The sequence below is a fragment of the Perissodus microlepis genome, chromosome 11 (genome assembly GCF_051167445.1).
Source record: "Perissodus microlepis isolate ML-2025 ecotype Zambia chromosome 11, ASM5116744v1, whole genome shotgun sequence".
Classification (NCBI taxonomy): Eukaryota; Metazoa; Chordata; class Actinopteri; order Cichliformes; family Cichlidae; genus Perissodus; species Perissodus microlepis.
Genome location: NC_140471.1, coordinates 19,896,349 through 19,917,814, shown reverse-complemented (window position 1 = coordinate 19,917,814; position 21,466 = coordinate 19,896,349). Strand labels below are relative to the sequence as shown.

The following is a 21,466-nucleotide window of genomic DNA, read 5'->3' as shown; positions in this document are numbered from 1 at the left end:
TAGCACTGGAAGGTTCAGCTTGATTGCAGACTTTAAAAATAATATATCTGCTTCATTGAGATTGTAGTTTCTTAACAATGGTCTTCCAGGCCTTTTGGCATTTAGTGTGCAGCAGGTTTATTTTATTTTTCACCCTGATGATGGTCATAAGATGCAAGAAAAAGCTACCAAATTACAAGTTTAACACTTTGAATTATCTCCAGATCTTTTATCTGCTAAATCTGACATGAAATATTAAATAAACAGATCTGATTTGGCCATGAAACTACTCATATAGATAATACAATTTTATATAATATATAATATTGTATTATACATTGTCGCAGGATGCCGTGAGCTACAGAAAACTTATTTCGAAGTCAAATATTAAAAATCTAAGCAATGTTTGATTTGTAATATGAGTAGTGTCTTTGTATTAGATGGCACTGTGGCTTCTATTGTTGATGCTGGCATCATTGCTGCCAGTCCTAAAAGTACAGAAGATAAATATTAAAATGAAACTCAAAGAAAATTCATGCTGATGAAAATTGTGTGCAGGATTTAGATGTGTTAAGTTTTAATGCTTGTTATCGCTTAGTGGTTTGATTTAAGGATGAAACTAACATTACTAGATCTTAAACCCATGCCTCCTGCAGCAACAGCAATAGATAAATTATACAGGTTGTCCATAATTGTATATCTATTGTCTTATAGACTGTATTTTGACTTTTGGCTGCTCCATAAATTCACTGACTTGTTGTGCACTAACAAGGAGTTCATCAGGCTAAGTAAACAAGACCAGTGTCCAAAGGCATGTCAGAGATAATGAAGCTTTGGCAAACATAAATATCAGAGTGGATTAGCGGGAATTTTGGCAGCTCACAAGGACGAAGTTACTGATAAATGAAGGTTGGTCAAAAACATTTCCATATTGTGAAGAAAGAGATAATAAATTCGATTCATATTTTTGGTAGAGCAGCTTTTAAAATGTTTAATGTTTCAGAGAAGACATGCATCTAACTATTAAAGATGCTTCTATCATATACTTCTATAGACTGTTTTAGACTGAGATATGACAACAACACAACTCATTTGTGTGTCTAGAAAGGAGGGAAAAAATGACGGCCAAGTCCTCACTAAAGCAAAAGTACACTGAACTACTTTTGTTTCACAGGGTAGATAATGCTCATTTCAATGCTCTAAAGTAATATTGTTTTAAAGTAATATTGTTTTAAAGTAATATTGCTACTACAACTGCTTCCTCTTGCCCATAGTGGCCATAAAGAGATCTCAGTCTGACAAAATAACAGAATCTTTCAATGGTGCACTTTTGTACAAAATGCCTCTGTGTTACTGGACTCACTGTCTATGGTCATACAAAGGAGGGAAAAGAACTTTAGAAAATATCAATTTAATCGGACTAACTCAGACTCCCAAGCTTCATGGTAGCATAGAAAGAGGACTATGGAATTCACTTTTCATTGGAGAAGAGACCTCTTCTCAGCCATTATAATTAGAGCAGTAAATACACAATGTCATGTGAAGCATCCTTTCGGAGACTTGAAAATGTGGCCCACATGTTTCAGATGTTAGAATGTCTATTAAGTGTTACGGGTCTGCTGTTCTGTGGTAGCAAGTTGCTCTTCCATTTAAAATTGGTTGAGAAAATGTAAGACTTTCAGCCTAATGAGAACATTAAATTACTGGTTTTGGCTGCTGGTCCGGGGATCTCCTGCCCAGGCCTCCCCAGTAGTAACAAAACAAGTCCAAGTACAATACTTAATTCTTTTTTTAACCAGTGTTTGATAGGATTTTAGAGAATTGACTAGAATTAATTATACGTTTGTTTAAGTGTGCTAAAGCTCTTTCTGAAACGCTTTCTCTTTTTGTAATTCACTGTAAGAGTTTGAGGCCTTAAAGGAAGCAATTATAAAGTAGGTGATACCACAGCACCTGAACCACACATATGCCTGCATCATGTCTTAGTCAAACTATTTGTAATAACACTGTTACATCGCTGCACTGCGTCATTACTGTTTACAAAATGCAATTTCATCCATTTCGCAAAAGAGAAACAAAACAAAACGAAATAAAACCACTCAACACTACCTGCTCATGACCAAACACCAGGCAAGAAAAATTAGCATCTAGCTAACAAAGAATGTGATTGAGTCTGGTCTGAAGCTGAAAGAAAAGCAACTTTCCATCCATTCATTCTCTTCCACTTATCCAAAGGAAAATAACTATTTAACTCAAATTCACCAAGCTGACTAACATTGATCCTCAATTTGCACTCGATGACTGCCTGAGGTCTAGGACCCATGAATACGACCATATGCTGCATTTTGTGCCTTAAGATGCTCTGCCATCATTTATCTTCAGTACCTGGAAAGTAGTTGCGTTGAGATCAGGTGAGTGGCTTGGCCGTTGAAAAATATCCCATTGGAATATGTTGCTTATTCCAGTATGCAGTGGGTCGTTATCCATTTTCTCTGCAGTTTTGTAGCATTTGTTTGAATCTGAGCAAAGAATATAGCAAGAAACATCTTGCTGTTTCTATCAGCAGGCACATCATCAATAATTACTAGTGACCTGGTTCCACCGGAAGCCATACATCCCAATGCCTTTACATTACCTCAACAATGTTTGACAGATGATATGGTACTGTATGCTTCAGATCGTGAGCTGTTTCTCTCCTTTTCCTTACTTTTCTTCTTTCTGTTAATGCGGCACACTAGGTTATTTTGAGTTTTTCAGCCTGATGATGGTCCGGAGATGCATGGAAAAGGCACACTTTGAATCAACTTCAGATCTTGTATCTGCTTCATTTTTCATGAAATGCCAAACCAACAGAGCTCACATTGCTATGAAATTGCCTTTCAGTCAAGTATCCTGTTAGTTTTAAGTTAAAATTGGGGGTCAATTAATCAGAATGGTTAAAATTCCTACAAAGTTAATGCAACACTTTGGAAAAAACCTTTGTATCAAAGTCTGTACTCCAGTCATGTTGATTGTTTGATTTAAAATCCAGAGGTTGTTTACAGAGGTAATATTACAAAATGTGCTTTGTTCTTGATCTAAGGGTAGGACAAACCCAGAGTCAATGACCTCAATGAAGAAGACCTATTTTCACTAACAAGCACTGTCACTATAAAACTCACTCCCTCGCTGGCCTCATGCAACACAACATCCTGAGACTGAATTCGAGGTAAGACATGATACACATGGCAAATTAAATTAATGCTTTCCACACAAAAGTTTAAAAACTTTTCTGCCTGCATTATATATTGTAGCAGGTTGCCTTAAGTGACAGACACCGTATTTCTGTACTAAAGTTGAAAGGTGAACATTTGAGCAATGTTTGTTTTGAATTATTGTATTTTCTTTGTATCAGATGGCGCTGCTGCTTTTACTGGTGACGCTGACAACATGTGCTGCCACTCCTCAAAGTAAATTTATGTATTAAGTCATTAAACACTAGGTGTGAGAAATCTGGTCTGGTTATCAGCATCACGGAAAGTTACTGATCATGTTATTAATTTATTTCTCTAATTCCTTTAAGACCTGGAAGGTAAAATGTTCACCTTCCCAGAAGCGACAAACACAGCTCACACGAAGCTGTTAACAACAAAACAAGATTTAAGTGCTGTAACTGTCTGTCTCAGGTAATGTTGAATATGCAAAATCAAATAGTAATAATAATAATCATCATCATCATAATCACAATCATAAGCATCATCATGTATGTCAGTGTCTTGTCATTGCTTACAGATCCTTTACAGACCTCAGAAGAGGCCACCCTATTTTCTCTTTGGCAACATCGCTTGCTTCCAATGACTTTCTGATATTCAAACTAGATGCAAGTGATTTGTTTGATCTGTGGGCCAGGGACAAAAATGCTGAATTTGCATTGCAAGACTACAAGCTGAACACGTGGAATGCGATTTGTTCCACTTGGGATGCTACCTCTGGAATAATTCAGCTGTGGGTAAATGGAAAGCCTTCCAGCAGGAAATTCGTCAGCTCTGGATCCAACATCAGTGAACCCATGTCTATTGTTTTAGGACAGGTACAGTTCAAACTCACTGTGACTGGTGCACAGTTGCTATATTAGATAAAGTACAGTGATTTGGTCTGAGAGGTTAATTATGTTAGCTTAGCACAGAGCGATGGGGAAACAGGCTGAAGCTCTGGATCTGTAACCAACATACTAGTGCTTCAAGTTCACTTTATATTAAAGACAAGAATTAAAGTGAAAACCACAATTTTATATTTAACAAAAAGAGTATAAGACCTGACAATACTTGTCTGGAACCTGTGCTGATATCCATAAGGAGTGCAGCTCCAAACTTCTAGTGAAGCATTTTTCCTGGTTTGGTTTTAGTATTTTTGGGATCCGCATTGCTTTAGATTTCCCCATTTCCATTTTATGTACTATGCTAAGGTGACTCGGACTACTTACAGTGGCTTGCAAAAGTATTTGGCCCCCTTGAACTTTCCCACATGTTGTCACATTACAGCCACAAACATGAATCAATTTTATTGGAATTCCACGTGAAAGACCAACACAAAGTGGTGTACACGTGAGAAGTGGAATGAAAATCATACATGATTCCAAACATTTTTTACAAATGAATAACTGAAAAGTGGGGTGTGCGTAATTATTCAGCCCCCTTTGGTCTGAGTGCAGTCAGTTGCCCATAGACATTGCCTGATGAGAGCTAATGACTAAATAGAGTGACAATGTGACAAAATGTGGAAAAGTTCACAAGCCAAGCCATTGTATCTTGGACAAACAATACTATTATTATGTTATATAATTAAAATGTTTCTAAATTTCACAGCATTTATTTATTTATGTTTTCCCATTCTCCTTATTTGTGACATTGTGTCAGTCAGAAACAGTGCAATATAACTGTTAATTCAACTATTTGCCATTTCTCAGGAACAGGATTCCTATGGTGGAGGATTTGATATTAATCAGTCTTTTATTGGCATGATATCTGATGTCCACATGTGGGACTACACCATGTCTTCCTGTGAGATCCAGAACTACTCAGATGAGCTGAGCTTCTCTCTGGGGAATGTGCTGAACTGGAATGCTCTGGATTTTCAGATAACAGGAAGAGTGTTGATAGAAGACAAGCAAACCTGTTAATACCAATTTTATGCCCAATGTAAAGAATTTTTCCAATCTATACTATTAATATGTTACACAATAAAAATGGTTTTAAAGCGTATATTGCATTTTTTATTACAGATTTTTGGAGTTTTCAAAGCTGGGCTTTGTGTGTAATGTATTAATACGTACCCCTTTTTCTTCTCTGTTTCATTTGTAAGAATGAAATTTGTGCACACTTTTGTGTCACTTATAATTGACAAGATTGTCAAAACAGACTCTACTCCGCATACTCTAACTTATTTCTATAACCCAAAGACATGAATGTTAGTGACTGTTGATTCAAACTTCGCTATAGGCGTGAAGGGGAAGTTTTCAGATTCCTTGGATCTAATCCCGTAAGTTGTAAACACACGTGCGGGAAGTAGGGACATGGAAATTTACAGAAACAATGACTGCCATAAAAAATTAACCATTTACAGCAGCAGCCATGGTATAAAAGGAACCATTCTGCACTGTTAAAAAACAAACCATTAACAAAAGGACCCAGAGTATAGAAGGCTCTATCCTGACACTGTATCCAAGGTAAGATATGATTTTCATATTGAAACTAAATGTATTGCATGTGCAGAAACCCTTCCGTTTTTTACCTGTATTGTGGTGCGGATGATGAAAGTGACATCAGATTTGTTTGTATCACCAGTACCAATAAACAATGTGAATTGGTATGTTTGTATGTCTTTGTATTAGATGCTGCTGGTGCTTCTACTGGTGATGCTGACATCGTGCACTGCAATCCCTCAAAGTACCTTTTTTTTTTTTTTATTTATCTTATTTATTAAGTATTTAACATATGCAACCAAAATTAATAACAATGAAGGTGTATTAGACTTAGAGTGTGTAGCCTACTGTGTTGATAAAAACTAACATTAGAGGTGTCCATGTTTACCATTTTAGATATATACTCCTTCATCCTTATTCAAAAGAAAAGCAGGAATAGATGTCACGGTCCTGGGTCGGTGACCAGGTGTTTCAGTTTTTTGTATTATTATTTTTGGTTTTGGATTTCATCATGGTGGCTTATGACTTCTAGTTTTGTATTTCTAGCACTCAAGTTCTTCTATGTTCTGTAAATTTTTGTTCCTGTGTCCTCGTGTTCAGTGTAGGTTTAGCTCAGTGTCAAGTCTGTGCCTGTCGTGTGCTTCCTGTTTTACTTTGAAGGTCCTATCTCATGTTAGTGTTTCTAGTTTCGCTTCCTTTGGTCTCGTCAGGTTTGATTGCTCCTAGCTGAGCTCTCCTCCTGTGTCTCATTCCCTCGTTTTTCCTCAGTGTGTTTAAGCACTGTGTTTCTCTCTGTCAGTGTTGTGTCCTCTGCATTAGTTGTGTGTTCCTCATTTGTCAGGTTTTGTCATGCCACGTCATGAACTCCCAGTTTAGATCATCCTTCCTAGTTTGAGTTTTGGTTTTATTTTCTAGTGCTCAAGTATTGTGTTTCTAAGTTCCTTTTCTGCCAGTGAATAAAAACTGCCGCCTTTAGGTTTAATACCTCATATCTCAGTCCTGCATTTGGGTCCATACACTGCCTGCTACACAGCTTACGATGACAAGAGACAGAATACGTTTAAACACCACACCATACGTTCACTTGGCAAAACTTATGGCTAAACCAATTTTCCTTCCTTTCAAATTCTATACCTATTATTGTAATTGTTTTTTTAAATACATTTGATACTTAGTGTTAGAGGCAGGGATTAATTCCAAATATGTCAGAAATAATCAAACAATGGCAAATATTAATATGCAGTGATCTGAGTTTCCAGCTAGAATGTTTCAGGGCACACAGATATGGGCAGGTATTATGGAGGGAAAATTCGAGCTTTTAAAGGTTGCATTTAACATTTTCACTACCAATTAAATTTGTATACATTTCATTTGAATGCGCATTGGTAATGATAAAATATTGCATAAATGAAAAATCATATTGCATAAATCATTGCATGTCTGCAATATGTTTTCCAAAAAAGCTCATTATTCTTCTATGAGACTTTTTGTCATCTGTCATAAAAACATAAGAGTGAAAAAATACATAACAGTGCAATACACCTGCTAATTCATCTCTCGGCCATTTCTCAGGAACAGAATTCCTATAGTTAATATTTAATGTGAATGTGAAGTGTTGTTGTATTGTGAAGCATTAGCTACACTAGTGCTGTTGCTCTGTGGAGGGCAAACTTTGCCGTAAAGACAAACAGCTTCAACAAAAATCATTCTTCTGTTTTGATTTTAGATTTTCTCAAATATTCTTTTATTAATTCATTTTTATTATAGTATGCTGCTTATTACTTCCTTTTCTATTTGCATTATTCATATGTTTCTCTATTTTTTTAAAGATCTGGCAAATAAAATATTCACCTTCCCACAACAAACCAATACAGCTCATGTGAGGGTGACTACATCAAGACAAGATCTGAAGGCTGTAACCGTGTGTTTCAGGTATTTTTAATTAAACAAACTGAATTAAATAAAGAAACATGTAACTACCGCATATCAGACTATTAAATCCATTTTTCACTGCTTTTAGGTCCTTTACTGACCTCAATAGAGGCCATTCCTTGTTCTCTCTGGCTACACCCTCTGTTGACAATAACTTCCTGATATTCAAGGAAGCTGCAAATGGCTTATTTGGCCTGTGGGCCAGGGGCACGTCGAATACAGTTGAAGGGATTGCCTACAAGTTGAACACATGGCATTCTATTTGTTCCACTTGGGACGCTACCTCTGGACTCATGCAGCTGTGGGTCGATGGAGTCCCCTCAAGTAGAAAATTCACCAGCTCTGGATCCAACATCAATGGACCCATTATCATTGTCTTAGGACAGGTACCTTTACAAAGCACCACACATAGAAAACTTTTACTTTATCTTCAAACAAACAGACACTGACAAATATAATACAAATTCAAAATTTGATCCATTTGTTCATGTTCATGGACATGTGGTTCATTGCGGCATAAGAGCGTTTATATTTAGAGTATGTTTTGTGGGCTACATGTTACATCCAATATATGTATAATATACTCTGGGGCTAGAAGAAATTATACATTTGAATACTAAAACACATAAATTAAATACTCAAAGTTTATTAGATCATACAATTTAAAGATGTGTCAGTGATATCACCAAACTGTTTTTAGCCAGTGATTACAGCTTGACTGATGTCTAACTGTAGATGATTTTGCTTGAGACCATACAGTTAGGTATATCAAAATATAATAATACATCTTCTAATTAAACTCTTTGCCATTTCTCAGGAACAGGATACCCATGGTGGGGGATTTGACATCAATCAGTCCTTTGTTGGCATGATGTCCGATGTCCACATGTGGGACCACACCCTTTCCTCCTGTGAGATCCAGAACTACTCGAATAATCTGAGCTTCACAGCAGGCAATGTGCTGAACTGGTATGCGTTTGAGTTTCAGACAGTTGGAAGAGTGCTGATAGAAAACGAACAAGAGTTGTGTCAATAGGCAAGAATTCTGAATTCTTATAAGATTTTAAAAATCAATATCTGAAGTTGGATTTTATGTTTAAGTCAAAGGTTTAAATTTTAATTTTCTGAAAAAGTACAAAAACGTTACTGTCTATGTGTTGCAATGTAAATGTATATATCTAAAATCAAGTCTTTTTTTTTAAGAATTTTTACTTTTTGACACTTTTTCTTTGTTTTTTCTATTTGTCTGATAATTTTTTGGCATAACTGCACTGTTTCTTTGATCTTTTTGTTGTATAGTGAGTGCTGCATTGCTGACGTAAAATTTTACAGCATATTTTTTAAAATGCTCAGTGTTGAAATAATTTTGACAAATATGTTATCTTTTCATACATATAACAAATTGTGTTACTGTTTTCCATTTCAATTATCTATGTTGAGTTTTTTTTTACTAATTGTGTACTGGAGGCATGATCAAAGCAAGAAGTTTTGCTTTTTATAATAACATTTAAATTATATTCAATATGCATTAATTTCATATGCATGTCTTTTGTAATAGTATGATAATTCAACACTTTTACTGGACAATCACAAAAAAAGCAGGAGAACTGGGTGGTGTTATAAACACCATATTAGTGGACCGTGGCCAGAGGTCTCATTGTTGAAGAGTGTCATGAAATCAATATCCTTAGTATCCTTATTTTCCTATTATATTGTTTTATGTACTTTAATAATGAAGGCTTGTAGAGCAAGGCCACTTTTGACTCACAAAGTGCTCAGCCAGACTGAAAAACAGGAAGTTTTAGTGCACAGGCATATTAATAGATAAGACACAGAAAAGAGGAACTTTGCCATATAAGCAATGTTTGAAACTGTGTGACGTGTAAAGTACCAAAATAAAACCTATATGAGGCACAGTTTATGATTCTAATGTTAGAGATCCTGCAACTGGCGTTTGGGCTGTGCAGGGGTCTCTCTCTTCCCGAAGATGATTGAATAAAAAGAAATATAAATGTTTTAACACACTATGAGTCGGTTTTCTCTGTTCTGTCACGGGGACAAAAGAATCGGGGTTAATAAGAGACAGTGAATGCAATGAAAAATTAACCATTTATACCAGCAGCCACAGTATAAAAAGCACCACCCTGCACTGCTGTGTATAAGGTGCTGACACTGCATTCAAAAAAAGATTTTAAATGAACTGCGAATTAAATTAAATATGTGCACAAAATCCTTCAATTTTTTACCTGTATCGTACTGTGAAAGGATGAGAAGATTAAGTCCAAACTTGCCGGAGATAATCTAACAATACCAAACATCATGCAGTGAGCTCAGTGGAAATTATAATAAAAATTAAATAAAAATAATATTAAAATTATAATAATTGAAAAGTAATTCATTACACTAATCATTACTTTCACATTACTTTGTAAAATGACCTGAAATAAATTGTCACGCAATTACCAGTTAACAATATAAACCTACAGTTCAATACACCAACACAAATCCCTGAGGACCCACATCAATCTTTGTTCTTTGTTTTAGTTTTTACATGTGAACACAAAATAAACACAATCACCAAGGTGATATTACTGTAGAAACATGTAAAGCTAGAAGTGAAAGCTAAAATGCTGCAAATCTTTCTGTCTTTACTACTTATTGAAGTTTAGGGTCATAAAGGCTGAGGTCATAATGTAATGTAAATTTATATATCTACAATAGGGAAATAAAAACTCAAGTCTGTCTCATTTTTAAGAACTTTGAAAAGAAAAAAACTTCGATTTTCTAAGATGTTTGTTTTTATGTTTGCCTGAAAACACCCACAAACACAATAGTGCACCCAGGAAATAGGCTGAAATGAATAATAGAAGAATAATTCAATCCAACTTGGTGCAAAGGGATTGTAAATTGTGTGTGCAGGTAATATTGTTAGATGCTAGATAATGCGATCTCGGTGGCTAAATGTTGAGCTTTGGGCAAAAAAGGTGCAGCATGTATTGTCGTGTAATACCAGACTCCTCTCTCTCTCTCATCTTCTCTGCACTCAATCATTTGCGTGCAGATTTTGGTCTTTGTGCATATGAGGTTCTCCTTGTGTTTTACAGAAAAAATAGCAAAAAACCTCCTGCCTTTTCAGTGCGTGGTGAGCTACAAAGACATGAGGTCTCATGTCACAATTCAGGTTGTTTGCGCTAAGTTTCCTCTCACACACACACACATGTTGTATAGCCCTGTGAATGTTACAGAAAATAACAAGAATCCTGCTTACCTGATGTTGCCTTTGGGCTCTTCCACAGAAGACTGTTATTTGCCCTCTGGCCCACACATGGTGACCAAGCTCTCAACATCAGTGATGATCCTTGACATGATGGCTGAAATTGAAAAAGTGTTTGTGAAACTAGTCATAAGGAAAAAAAGAAAATGTTTCCAGGGATCCAAATAAAGCAGGTGTGGTGGTAGTGCTGTAGAGGTCCACAGAGAGATTAACTTGAAACAGAAATCAGCCAAATTTAAAAAAGGTATTGTGCTTTTTATGGATTGAATTACAAACTTTTTTGATCATTTTGCACACATACTTTATGTGCATTTGCATTAAATATCCACATCTATATGTTTTTCTTTATTTTTTTTAATATGATATAGAACTAAAATATGACACTTAATACAACCAGGGCACCCTTAATTCACTTTAGTCTGCTTATTTCATGTTGAGTGAGGGTGTAAGTACCAGTGCACCCCTTGCATCCCTAGCATTTGCATTTGCACTAATCTGGTAAATAGATTTCTGCATATAGAGGTCTAAGAGGGACGTTAAGAGGTCTGAGGGATAATGCAGGAATTGTGGCACTATATCCAAAGATCTGATTGGTCAGATGGTGATTTCATCCCTCACTTGCTCAGCATACGCATATCCTTATGTTTCTGGAAATGGCAACATTTTTATACTACAGACTCATTATTTTTTCTTACCTTTAATTATTACTATTCTAATCATTTGATTTTATCATTACGTCCTGGTTACGTTACAATAAACTATCCTCACTTTTTTACTTAATAGTGACTGTATTCAGCTCTGTGTCAAGGACATTACTGTTTTTAAAAACCCTGATGTAGCCCTGTGCATGTGTATGTGTGCTTGTGGTCTTCATTTCAGTAATAGCAGTTTTAACTTTTTTCACCCTGTAAAACATCCCACATGCAAGACAAACCAGTCATGCAAACAGATTTATTTTACATGGCACAAAAAAGTTTTTAGGATTTTTGTCATTCCCCAGTTTTACTTAAAAATGTTTCCTAGACATAAATGTAATTCACCAGACTTCTGCACACGCAGAGGGAAAATAAAACTATTGTGTGTAGTGAAATCATGATTCCCTTATATGAAGGAACATTACCATCAAGATAATAGGTATAATTAATATTTTGTTCACCGTTTCATCACCATCATGGCTTGTGGTTTTACTGACAGGCTGTTACATTTTATGTTTTTCATTGCCAAATTTCTGCACAGCAGCTCAGTGGTTACAAGGTAAAGTCTGACACTCTGACAGTTGCCTAAGGCTCTTTATGCAGGTCACTGCTTAGTGTTGTTCTCTGCTGCACCATACAAATGCTGTTTTATAACAAACTTCTCAGAGAATAACTTGCATCTCGTGCCATTTCCTCTTTATGTCTGTTATGTCACACTATATTGTTGACAGTTGTTTATTCACATTGTTTCATATGAAGTTGAGAAGCAGGTTCACACTTGAAACACTCCTCTTCCCATCATAGGCATGTAAATGCTGGCATATATGTTCGTTCTTGCTCTTCCCTTCCTCATTCTTTATTTGTCATCCTCTCTCACAGATGCCAGGCCTCACTGAGGCCTGCTTCAAAATGCAGCCTTTGGCTTAGCTAGTTATTATTATTTATCTGTTATTTTCATTATGATAGTGTGGTTCTTGTTGATGAAATACCACACCTCCTACTGCTACCTCTGTAGTATTAGTCTTTTTTTACTTTGTGATAACATTTGTGAGAATGAAACATTCCCTCTTGTGTTGAGAAACTGATAAGAACACCCGTTTTGCATTTAAATCTTGTTAATAACAAATGTTTTACAAATACCGAGTCGATTCCCAGAACCGTCACAGAAAAGTCACTTTCTTCTGTTTTTGTATGTTTATCTTTCTCTTTGTCTTTCAGCAAGATAAGATTGGGGGGAAATGCTTAGCTAAATTTCCTGAAACTTGATGGAGGTAGAGCATGAGCAATAGATGAAGCCATTAAAATTTGATGCAGACTCCAATTGCTTTAGAAAAATATGCAACTTTTTTATGAAGTTATAAATTATGAAAGAGTAATATTGTAGTAGTTTGATATATTGCATATTCTAAACAATAGCAATGTCTTTGGCACAGATATATACAAAGATGCTTCAATGTATGAATACCTGAGGACCAGTTACACCTGTTGTTCTGCACTCTCTTGTTAAGAAGGGTAACAAAGAATAATAGTACTCATTTCCTTTCAGTAGTAACACAATATTAAAATAGTACAGCATTTTATATTCATGATTATATCTAAAACCAGCTTCAAACCTGAGCGTAAAAACTGATAAAATGTTCCTCAAACTGATTCAAAAGTTTTGCTCCATTTCTTGCCTGCCAACTACGTCTCATCCTGTCTGGAGGTGAAACTTGGGGAGTCTTTCCCTGCTGAGTTCAGTGCGCTCTGCCTAGTCGTTTCAGTCTGATCCCTCTCCAGGGTTCATCCCTCCAGTTCATGATTCTGTTCTCCATGACAGACACATCACAGATGTCCTCTGAAGACATGGTGTAATATTTGGATGTGACAGTACAAATAGGCCCTTGATGTTGTGCTTAGACAAGCCATTTCAGCTAATCAAGAGCAAAGATTTTATCAGACAACCGACAGCTGCTTATCACAAGTAATCAACCCTTATTTAATTTAAGTCTAACGGGAAAAGGGTAAGTAAAAAGACCGTAAAGACCGAAAAAAGAAAGAAATCAGGAAATACTGTCTCGCATATCAAAATGCACACGTTTACAAAAAAGGATGCTCACAAAAGAGCTTCTAACTCTCATCAATGCTAGTTAAATAAACAAATTCTGGACTTCTGACTAACGAAAAGATCAGATAACTGCAGCATGAAAAACCAGAGGACTGGAGCACGATCCTAAACTTTGGTTGCATTTGTTGAAAAGGTGGCATTAAATTAAAGGACCATATTATGATGGTGGGGTGTGGTCTGTGGATCAGCTGCAGGAGAGGTGCAGTGGGTTCATGAGTAATGCCAGGGGAGGCTGGTCGGCGCAGCTGGTGATAGTTATCTAATCATGCCTCCCCTATTTCTTCTCTATCTCTTCCATCTCTAATATATTGCATCCTTTAGCAGATTGAGGCATCTAACACCACTGACAGTTACATGTAGCTTTCCCAGTTTCTTGGTTTGCACATGGATTTTAAAAAGAAACACTTTGTAAGCTGCTGTAGTCTGTTTTATTTTGACGTCCCATATGACTAGGACTTCAGCCAAATTACCTTTTAGTGGGTCTGCTTGTACTCCTTAATGCCTCAAGTTAATGATGCAAGGGTGTGTTTATCTTTTTTAAATTGCATATAAGCTGATTTATTTCCTTGTTTTATTATTATGAGTTTTATCACCCACATTATTGAATTTTTATCATTTGAATTTTTATTTTAACTTTCTCTCACACTGTCCATCCATCCATTTTCTTCTCCTTATCCTCACCAGGAGGGGCTGGAGCCAATCCCAGCTACCACTGGGTGAGAGGCAGGGTACACCCTGGACAGATCGCCAGTCTGTTGCAGGGCTAACACAGAGAAACAGACAACTATTTACACCTATGGGCAATTTAGAATTACTGATCAACCTAATCCCTCTCATCCAGTCTCAGCAACTCCATTAAAACATTTTCTAAAATAAGAAGACAATATTTTTAACACCAGCACAGTCCTGACCTTTAAAGTTCATTCTTCTTAAAATGGTCACGTTTACAGTAAACCAGTGAAAAACATGTTGCACACTGTTATTTACCAGGACATGGTGTAATCATGAATGCTCAAACTGAATTGCACATCGATTCCAGCTAGAATGGGGAAGCTGTGAAGGCATGAACTCAAAATTATAGTTCATTGTCGATCTTGACAAAGGCTTTTTGTCTAATGGAAAAGAGCCAGAGAGTTAAGGTGGCTGTACTTTCTTTTCCTTCTGAATTGTATGTATATATAAATAAAATTCCCCACTCGCCCCTGTGGGCGGTCAATCCTTCAAGCTCGGGTCCTCTACCAGAGGCCTGGGAGCTTGAGGGTCCTGCGCAGTATCTTAGCTGTTCCTAGGACTGCACTCTTCTGGACAGAGATCTCCGCTGTTGTTCCCGGGATCTGCTGGAGCCACTCGCCTAGCTTGGGAGTCACCGCACCTAGTGCTCCGATTACCACTGGGACCACCGTCACCTTCACCCTCCACATCTTCTCGAGCTCTTCTCTGAGCCCTTGGTATTTCTCGAGCTTCTCATGTTCCTTCTTCCTGATGTTGCTGTCATTCGGAACCGCTACATCGATCACTACGGCCGTCTTCTCATGTTTGTCTACCACCACTATGTCTGGTTGGTTAGCCACCACCATTTTGTCCGTCTGTATCTGGAAGTCCCACAGGATCTTAGCTCGGTCATTCTCCACCATCCTTGGGGGCGTCTCCCATTTTGACCTCGGCACTTCCAGGCCATATTCGGCACAGATGTTTCTGTACACTATGCCGGCCACTTGGTTATGGCGTTCCATGTATGCCCTGCCTGCTAGCATCTTGCACCCTGCTGTTATGTGCTGGATTGTCTCAGGGGCATCTTTACACAGCCTGCACCTGGGGTCTTGCCTGGTGTGATAGACCCCAGCCTCTATGGATCTTGTACTCAGAGCTTGTTCTTGTGCTGCCATGATTAGTGCCTCTGTGCTGTCTTTCAGTCCAGCTTTGTCCAGCCACTGGTAGGATTTCTGGATATCAGCCACCTCCTCTATCTGCCGGTGGTACATACCGTGCAGGGGCCTGTCCTTCCATGATGGTTCCTCGCCTTCCTCCTCTTTCTTGGGTTTCTGCTGCCTGAGGTATTCACTGAGCACGCTGTCAGTTGGGGCCATCTTCATGATGTATTCGTGGCTGTTCCTTGTCTCATCCTGGACTGTGGTGCTGACACTCACCAGTCCCCGGCCCCCTTCTTTCCACTTAGCGTACAGCCTCAGGGTGCTGGACTTGGGGTGAAACCCTCCATGCATGGTAAGGAGCTTTCTTGTCTTGATGTCAGTGGCTTCTATCTCCTCCTTTGGCCAGCCTATCACCCCAGCAGGGTACCTGATCACGGGCAGGGGTAGGTGTTGATAGCCCGGATCTTGTTCTTACCGTTCAGCTGACTCCTCAGGACTTGCCTGACCCTCTGCAGGTACTTGGAGGTTGCAGCTTTCCTAGCGGCATCTTCATGGTTCCCATTCACCTGCGGGATCCCCAGGTACTTGTAACTGTCCTCTATGTCTGCAATGTTGCCTTCTGGTAGTTTGATCCCCTCAGTTCTGACTACCTTCCCTCTCTTTGTTACCATCCGACTACACTTCTCCAGCCCGAACGACATTCCGATGTCATTGCTGTATATCCTGGTTGTGTGGATCAGTGAATCGATGTCTCGTTCACTCTTGGCATACAGCTTGATGTCATCCATGTACAGGAGGTGGCTGACAACTGCTCCATTCCGTAGTCGGTATCCGTAGCCAGTCTTGTCAATTATCTCACTGAGGGGGTTCAGGCCTATGCAGAACAACAGTGGGGACAGAGCATCTCCTTGGTAGATCCCGCACTTGATGGTGACTTGTGCTATGGGCTTGAGGTTGGCCTCCAGTGTTGTCCACCACATCCCCATTGAGTTCCTGATGAAGGCTCTCAGGGCCATGTTGATCTTATATAGTTCTAGGCATTCCAGGATCCAGGTGTGGGGCATTGAGTCATAGGCCTTCTTGTAAACAATCAAGGCAGTGCACAGGTTGGTCAGTCTGGTCCTGCAGTCTCGGCTGACTGCTTGGTCTGCCAGTAGCTGGTGTTTTGCGCCTCTGGTATTCTTGCCCATCCCTTTCTGTGCGCCACTCTTGTATTGACCCATGTGCCTGTTCATCTTAGCCGCTATGATGCCTGACAGGAGCTTCCACGTGGTGCTGAGGCAGGTTATTGGTCGGTAGTTGGAGGGGACCGGTCCCTTCTGGGGGTCCTTGAGGATCAGGACTGTCCAGCCTTCGGTTAGCCATTCCGGGTGTCTCTCGTCTATATATATATATATATATATATATATATATATATATATATATATATATATATATATATATGTATATATACTGTGTTTTTGCCCTCGCATGCTTCAGCAAATTGCTGGACATGTTTTCCTATCAAAAAATAAAAGGGTGGATCAAGAGTTTTGCACATGCTGTACATCATTAAATCTTGTATTAAATAATAGTTCAATTTATATTTATATACTGAATGGCTAATGGGGCCATGAAAATAATAATAATAATAATGGATTGCATTTATATAGCGCTTTTCGGGACCCTCAAAGCGCTTTACAATTCCCCTATTCATTCACTCTCACATTCACACACTGGTGAAGGCAAGCTACAGTTGTAGCCACAGCTGCCCTGGGGCAGACTGACAGAAGCAAGGCTGCCATATCGCACCATCAGCCCCTCTGGCCAACACCAGTAGGCAGTAGGTGAAGTGTCTTGCCCAAGGACACAACAACCGAGACTGTCCGAGTCGGGGCTCGAACCGGCAACCTTCCGATTACAAGACGAACTGCCAACTCTTGAGCCTCGATCGAAAGACTAAAAAACAACATTTTAACACAAATATGGCACTAACCTTTCATATTTGTTATTATTAAATGGATATTAAAAAAAAACCAGTAGATTTCCAGTGTTGAAGCGCACAGTAACAAGAATGAGGAAGCAGGTATAAAACACACAATTCCAGTTTGTTCTCATCACATCGTCTTGGCACAGACTTAAAGGTAAGACTACAACATGAATAAGGATTAAGGTGGCAGCACCTTCCCTTCTATTTTCCACTGCCTATTGTATGAGGTCAGAAAAAGCTGTGCGGCAGCACTGAATTTGTTGAACTGAATTGTCTGGTTTATTTGACTTTTTCTCAGATGGCACTTCTGATTCTCCTGGTAATGCTGACAGCATGTGCTGCAGTGCCTCAAGATAATACATATGTATTCTTATTTCTAAGAGAAAATCAAAAGGGCGTTTTTACGTTGATGTTATATCTTAAAAACAGTCTTAAAACACCTTTATCCCTGATGTCTTATACCTTCATGTATAAAAAAGGTGAATAGAACATTTAAAGTGTTATTAACCATCTTCAGTCAGGTTCATCCAACTTTTTGTTTCTCTGTCATCAGTTATGTAATGGCTAAACTGTGCGCAGTATTGAGAGTTCAGTATGGCATCAGATTTGGATTTTTTCAGTCATAACTTGATCTGTCCAACACCCCTTTTTTTGTAGATCTCTCTGGCAAAATGTTCATCTTTCCACAACAAACTAACAAAGCTAATGTGAGACAGAATACATCCATGCAGAGCCTCACAGCTGTGACGGCCTGTTTCAGGTAGTTTTGAAACAATGATAACTGCTAAATGGAACCAACGATTGATATGATTACAAAAGCAACATGTCCTGTATGATCATTTTATCTTACCATTATTCCTGCAGGTGCATTACAGACCTCAGCAGGAACCACAACCTTTTCTCTCTCTATACAAGCTTTCTTTCAACAATGGCTTCCTGGTATTCAAGGAAGCAGGAAGTAATGTGATTGACATCTATGTCAGAAACAACAGAGTAACAGTTACAGGCCAGGATTACATGCTGAATCGTGGCAGTCTATTTGCACCACTTGGGATTCCGGATCTGAACTGGTGCAGCTGTGGCTTAACGGAAAGCCCTCAATAAAGAAATTCATTGGGGGATTGGTCATCACTGATCCAGTTGTTATCATAGGATAGGTAAATTCATACTTTCTGGGTATTCTGGAGAATTCATTTATTGTATGAATATATTTCTGTGAGTACTCATCCCAACTCTCTGCAATTTATACAGGAGCAGGATTCCCATGGCGGGGGATTTGACATCAATCAGTCTTTTGTTGGGATGATGTCTGATGTCCGCATGTGGAACTATGTCCTTTCCCCTTGTGAGATCCAGCTTAGAAGATCTGAACTTCACTCCTGGGAATGTGATAAACTGGAGGGCGCTAGAGTTCGAGGCCACAGGCAGAGTGCTAGTAGAAAATAAGCTGACTTGTGAATAAAGTTACACTATAAATAAATAAAGTCATTTAGAAGAAGCTTGAAAACATCTGCAGCTGGTCTTTGGGTAGGGTAATGTCATTAATCAGTTTCATTTCTATGAAAAAAACAATCTCATGCTTAATCAGAATAATCAATTTAAAGAAAAACATGTTAATTAATTGCTTTGTATGTGTATAATAGTCTGGGGTTTCTCTTTTACACCAGCTCCTGTCATCAATAATCTAAATAGTTTCCTCAGTATAAATACTCTTCCCTGTGTTTTCTGCCAGATTGTCTTGGTGCAGCGAAGCATTACGATGTGTGATCATGTGTCATTTTATTTCTCTAATGTTCTTCTTCATAGTTCATTAAAAACAATCATTTTGAACTGCAGTCTTGTGTCCAGTGTCCTTTATGACTATACTGACAAACCATTTATAACACTGTAGTATAAAGCAAGGGTTCCCTGGACTTTTTGACCTCTGAACATAATTCAGTTCCCCTTTATGTGTTATCATCCATGTTTATGAAGACTGAGTCAGCTCTTGGCTCTCCTTGTGGAGCTCATCTCTACACATTCATCTAAATGTGAGTAAATTCTGCTTTATATTATCTTTATGATTGTAGCCCTTGAAGGCAGGATAGGAGGAATACTTGGGCTCCTGCACGAGTGTGCCCGTGAAGTCATGTTGATTTATTCACTGTAAAACTGCACAGCTCACATTAGGATCAAATTAGGACAAAACCCGAGGAAAGGCAGAATATCAGTGCTTTAAAAGAATTTCCTATATGTCACATAGACAGTCACAAAACTACATTCAATTTTCCACCTACATTTTTACAACCATTAATCCATCTAATGCTCTATGATTTAATGGTTCATATCAGAACTAGTGTTACTTAGTTCAATGCCTGGATATTAAACTGAGCAGCTTGTAATTATTCTATATTTCTCCTCTTTTTATGGCTTCTTAATTCAACTTTAATGACCGTATTTTTAAGCCTTTTTTTTAGATATGAATGCTTGGTATTACTTTATAGAAGACCAAAAACTTTAGTGATTTCTGTCTTTGAGTAACTACTTGGCAGAGCTTACCAAAAAAAGATAGCAGGTAAATTGGAAATAATAAATCTCCTAGAGTGGTTATTGTTGCAAAACGCATTCTTGTGAAATTTTTTAGAGGATTCACCCAGTTACAGACACCCTGATTAGTCTCACTCATTCTTGCTTTATGGGTGGGTCTTCTTATCAGTACTGTTGTGCACTCTCTTTAAGACAGTACTGAGCTGAACACAGAAGCTTGCAGGTTTGTACCACCTTCAACATGCGCTTGGAATTAACCAAAACATCGAGTTATTCATCATCACATTGTTTTGCCCAGGTTAAGCTCGTTTTCTGAAGGAATTGCAACATTTCCTCAAACCATGGCACTGGTGATGCTGTAGCCTACTTGCAAACCTCCAGGGGCTTCCACAATAAATTAGGCTGCAAGACCGGAGCTGCAGCAGTAACACTGCTCACTTTAAACACTTCACTTTTGACATTTGTGCTGAATCAATTAAGCATATGTGCTGTGTGAAAACTCAGAAAAAGCCCCTTGTGATAGGCTAGCTGCTTCCTGATGTAATGGAGGGCAACTTTTACCTCAACAGAGTGAGGGAGATGAGAATTTCTAAAGGTCCAATCCTCCAGACAATGGGAAACACTTTTTGCTTGAGGTACCATTTGCTCCACTGATGTGCTCGGCCACAGTGAGTGCACCTCGTGCTGCGCTGAAAATGTAAGTCTTTAATGCAATCCTGAAGCTTACACAGTTTGCTTGCATGAAAAACAAATAAATGTGAAGATAGCATATGGCAAAATTTATTTTAAACAACACTGCTTTTTAAAATATATATATATATATATATTTTCTTTTTATTGAACCTGAAGACCTTAAAATTTAATAGTTCAGGGAAAGCAGAAATATTGAAACTGTGAAGTGGAAAAAATACTTCAGTAGATCCTTCTTTGAGCACTGTGTTTATTTGGGTTTTAATAAGAGTTCAGTGAATACATCATAAGACCCTTTTCTGAATGTTTAAATGTCTGCAAAGCCTTGGATTTCTCTGAGAGAAACCATGTGAGACACGACAAAACAAAGAAAGAACAACACAGTTTTTACCATCTATTCTTCATAAAAATGCAGAAAAGCATTCAAGGCTCAACACTCAAATCTAAATTAAATATAAATTAATAATCAGGCTAAGTATGCAGAGGCATATTTCACATGAATCTTAGTTCAGAATATTTTTAACTTTACAAAAATAAAGACATTTGTCTGTGTAGTCTGTGATTTCAAAAGCACTTTTACACAACAGATGTGATACTATGAGGCCTTACCCAGTGTTGGGAATGTTACTCAAATATAATATATCACACAGTACTCATCATAAAAGTATTGCAGTACTTCACTTACTTGCCAGTGAAAGTCATTAGTTACAGTACATGTTGCTTTACTCCATAAATTACCTGAA

General features: G+C 38.0%; 3 protein-coding genes across 3 annotated transcripts; all 3 read left to right on the top strand.

The window, feature by feature from the left end:
* The first annotated feature begins 3,140 nt into the window (after positions 1–3,140).
* On the top strand, positions 3,141–5,213 carry LOC146377645 (C-reactive protein-like). The gene is made up of 5 exons (XM_084943029.1): positions 3,141–3,187; positions 3,374–3,428; positions 3,542–3,644; positions 3,751–4,048; positions 4,925–5,213. Exons 2-5 carry the CDS (start codon positions 3,374–3,376, stop codon positions 5,135–5,137), a joined length of 669 nt encoding a protein of 222 aa, XP_084799155.1. The 5' UTR covers positions 3,141–3,187; the 3' UTR covers positions 5,138–5,213.
* A 541-nt stretch (positions 5,214–5,754) lies between these two features.
* On the top strand, positions 5,755–8,627 carry LOC146377644 (serum amyloid P-component-like). The gene is given in 5 exon segments (XM_084942629.1): positions 5,755–5,896; positions 6,370–6,415; positions 7,486–7,591; positions 7,680–7,977; positions 8,409–8,627. Coding segments are annotated over 5 exon segments (717 nt in total). The 5' UTR covers positions 5,755–5,848.
* Positions 8,628–17,805: 9,178 nt separating this feature from the next.
* LOC146377643 (female protein-like) lies at positions 17,806–18,969 on the top strand. The gene is given in 7 exon segments (XM_084943030.1): positions 17,806–17,858; positions 18,163–18,267; positions 18,372–18,423; positions 18,426–18,531; positions 18,534–18,664; positions 18,759–18,862; positions 18,864–18,969. Coding segments are annotated over 7 exon segments (657 nt in total).
* Positions 18,970–21,466: the final 2,497 nt, after the last annotated feature.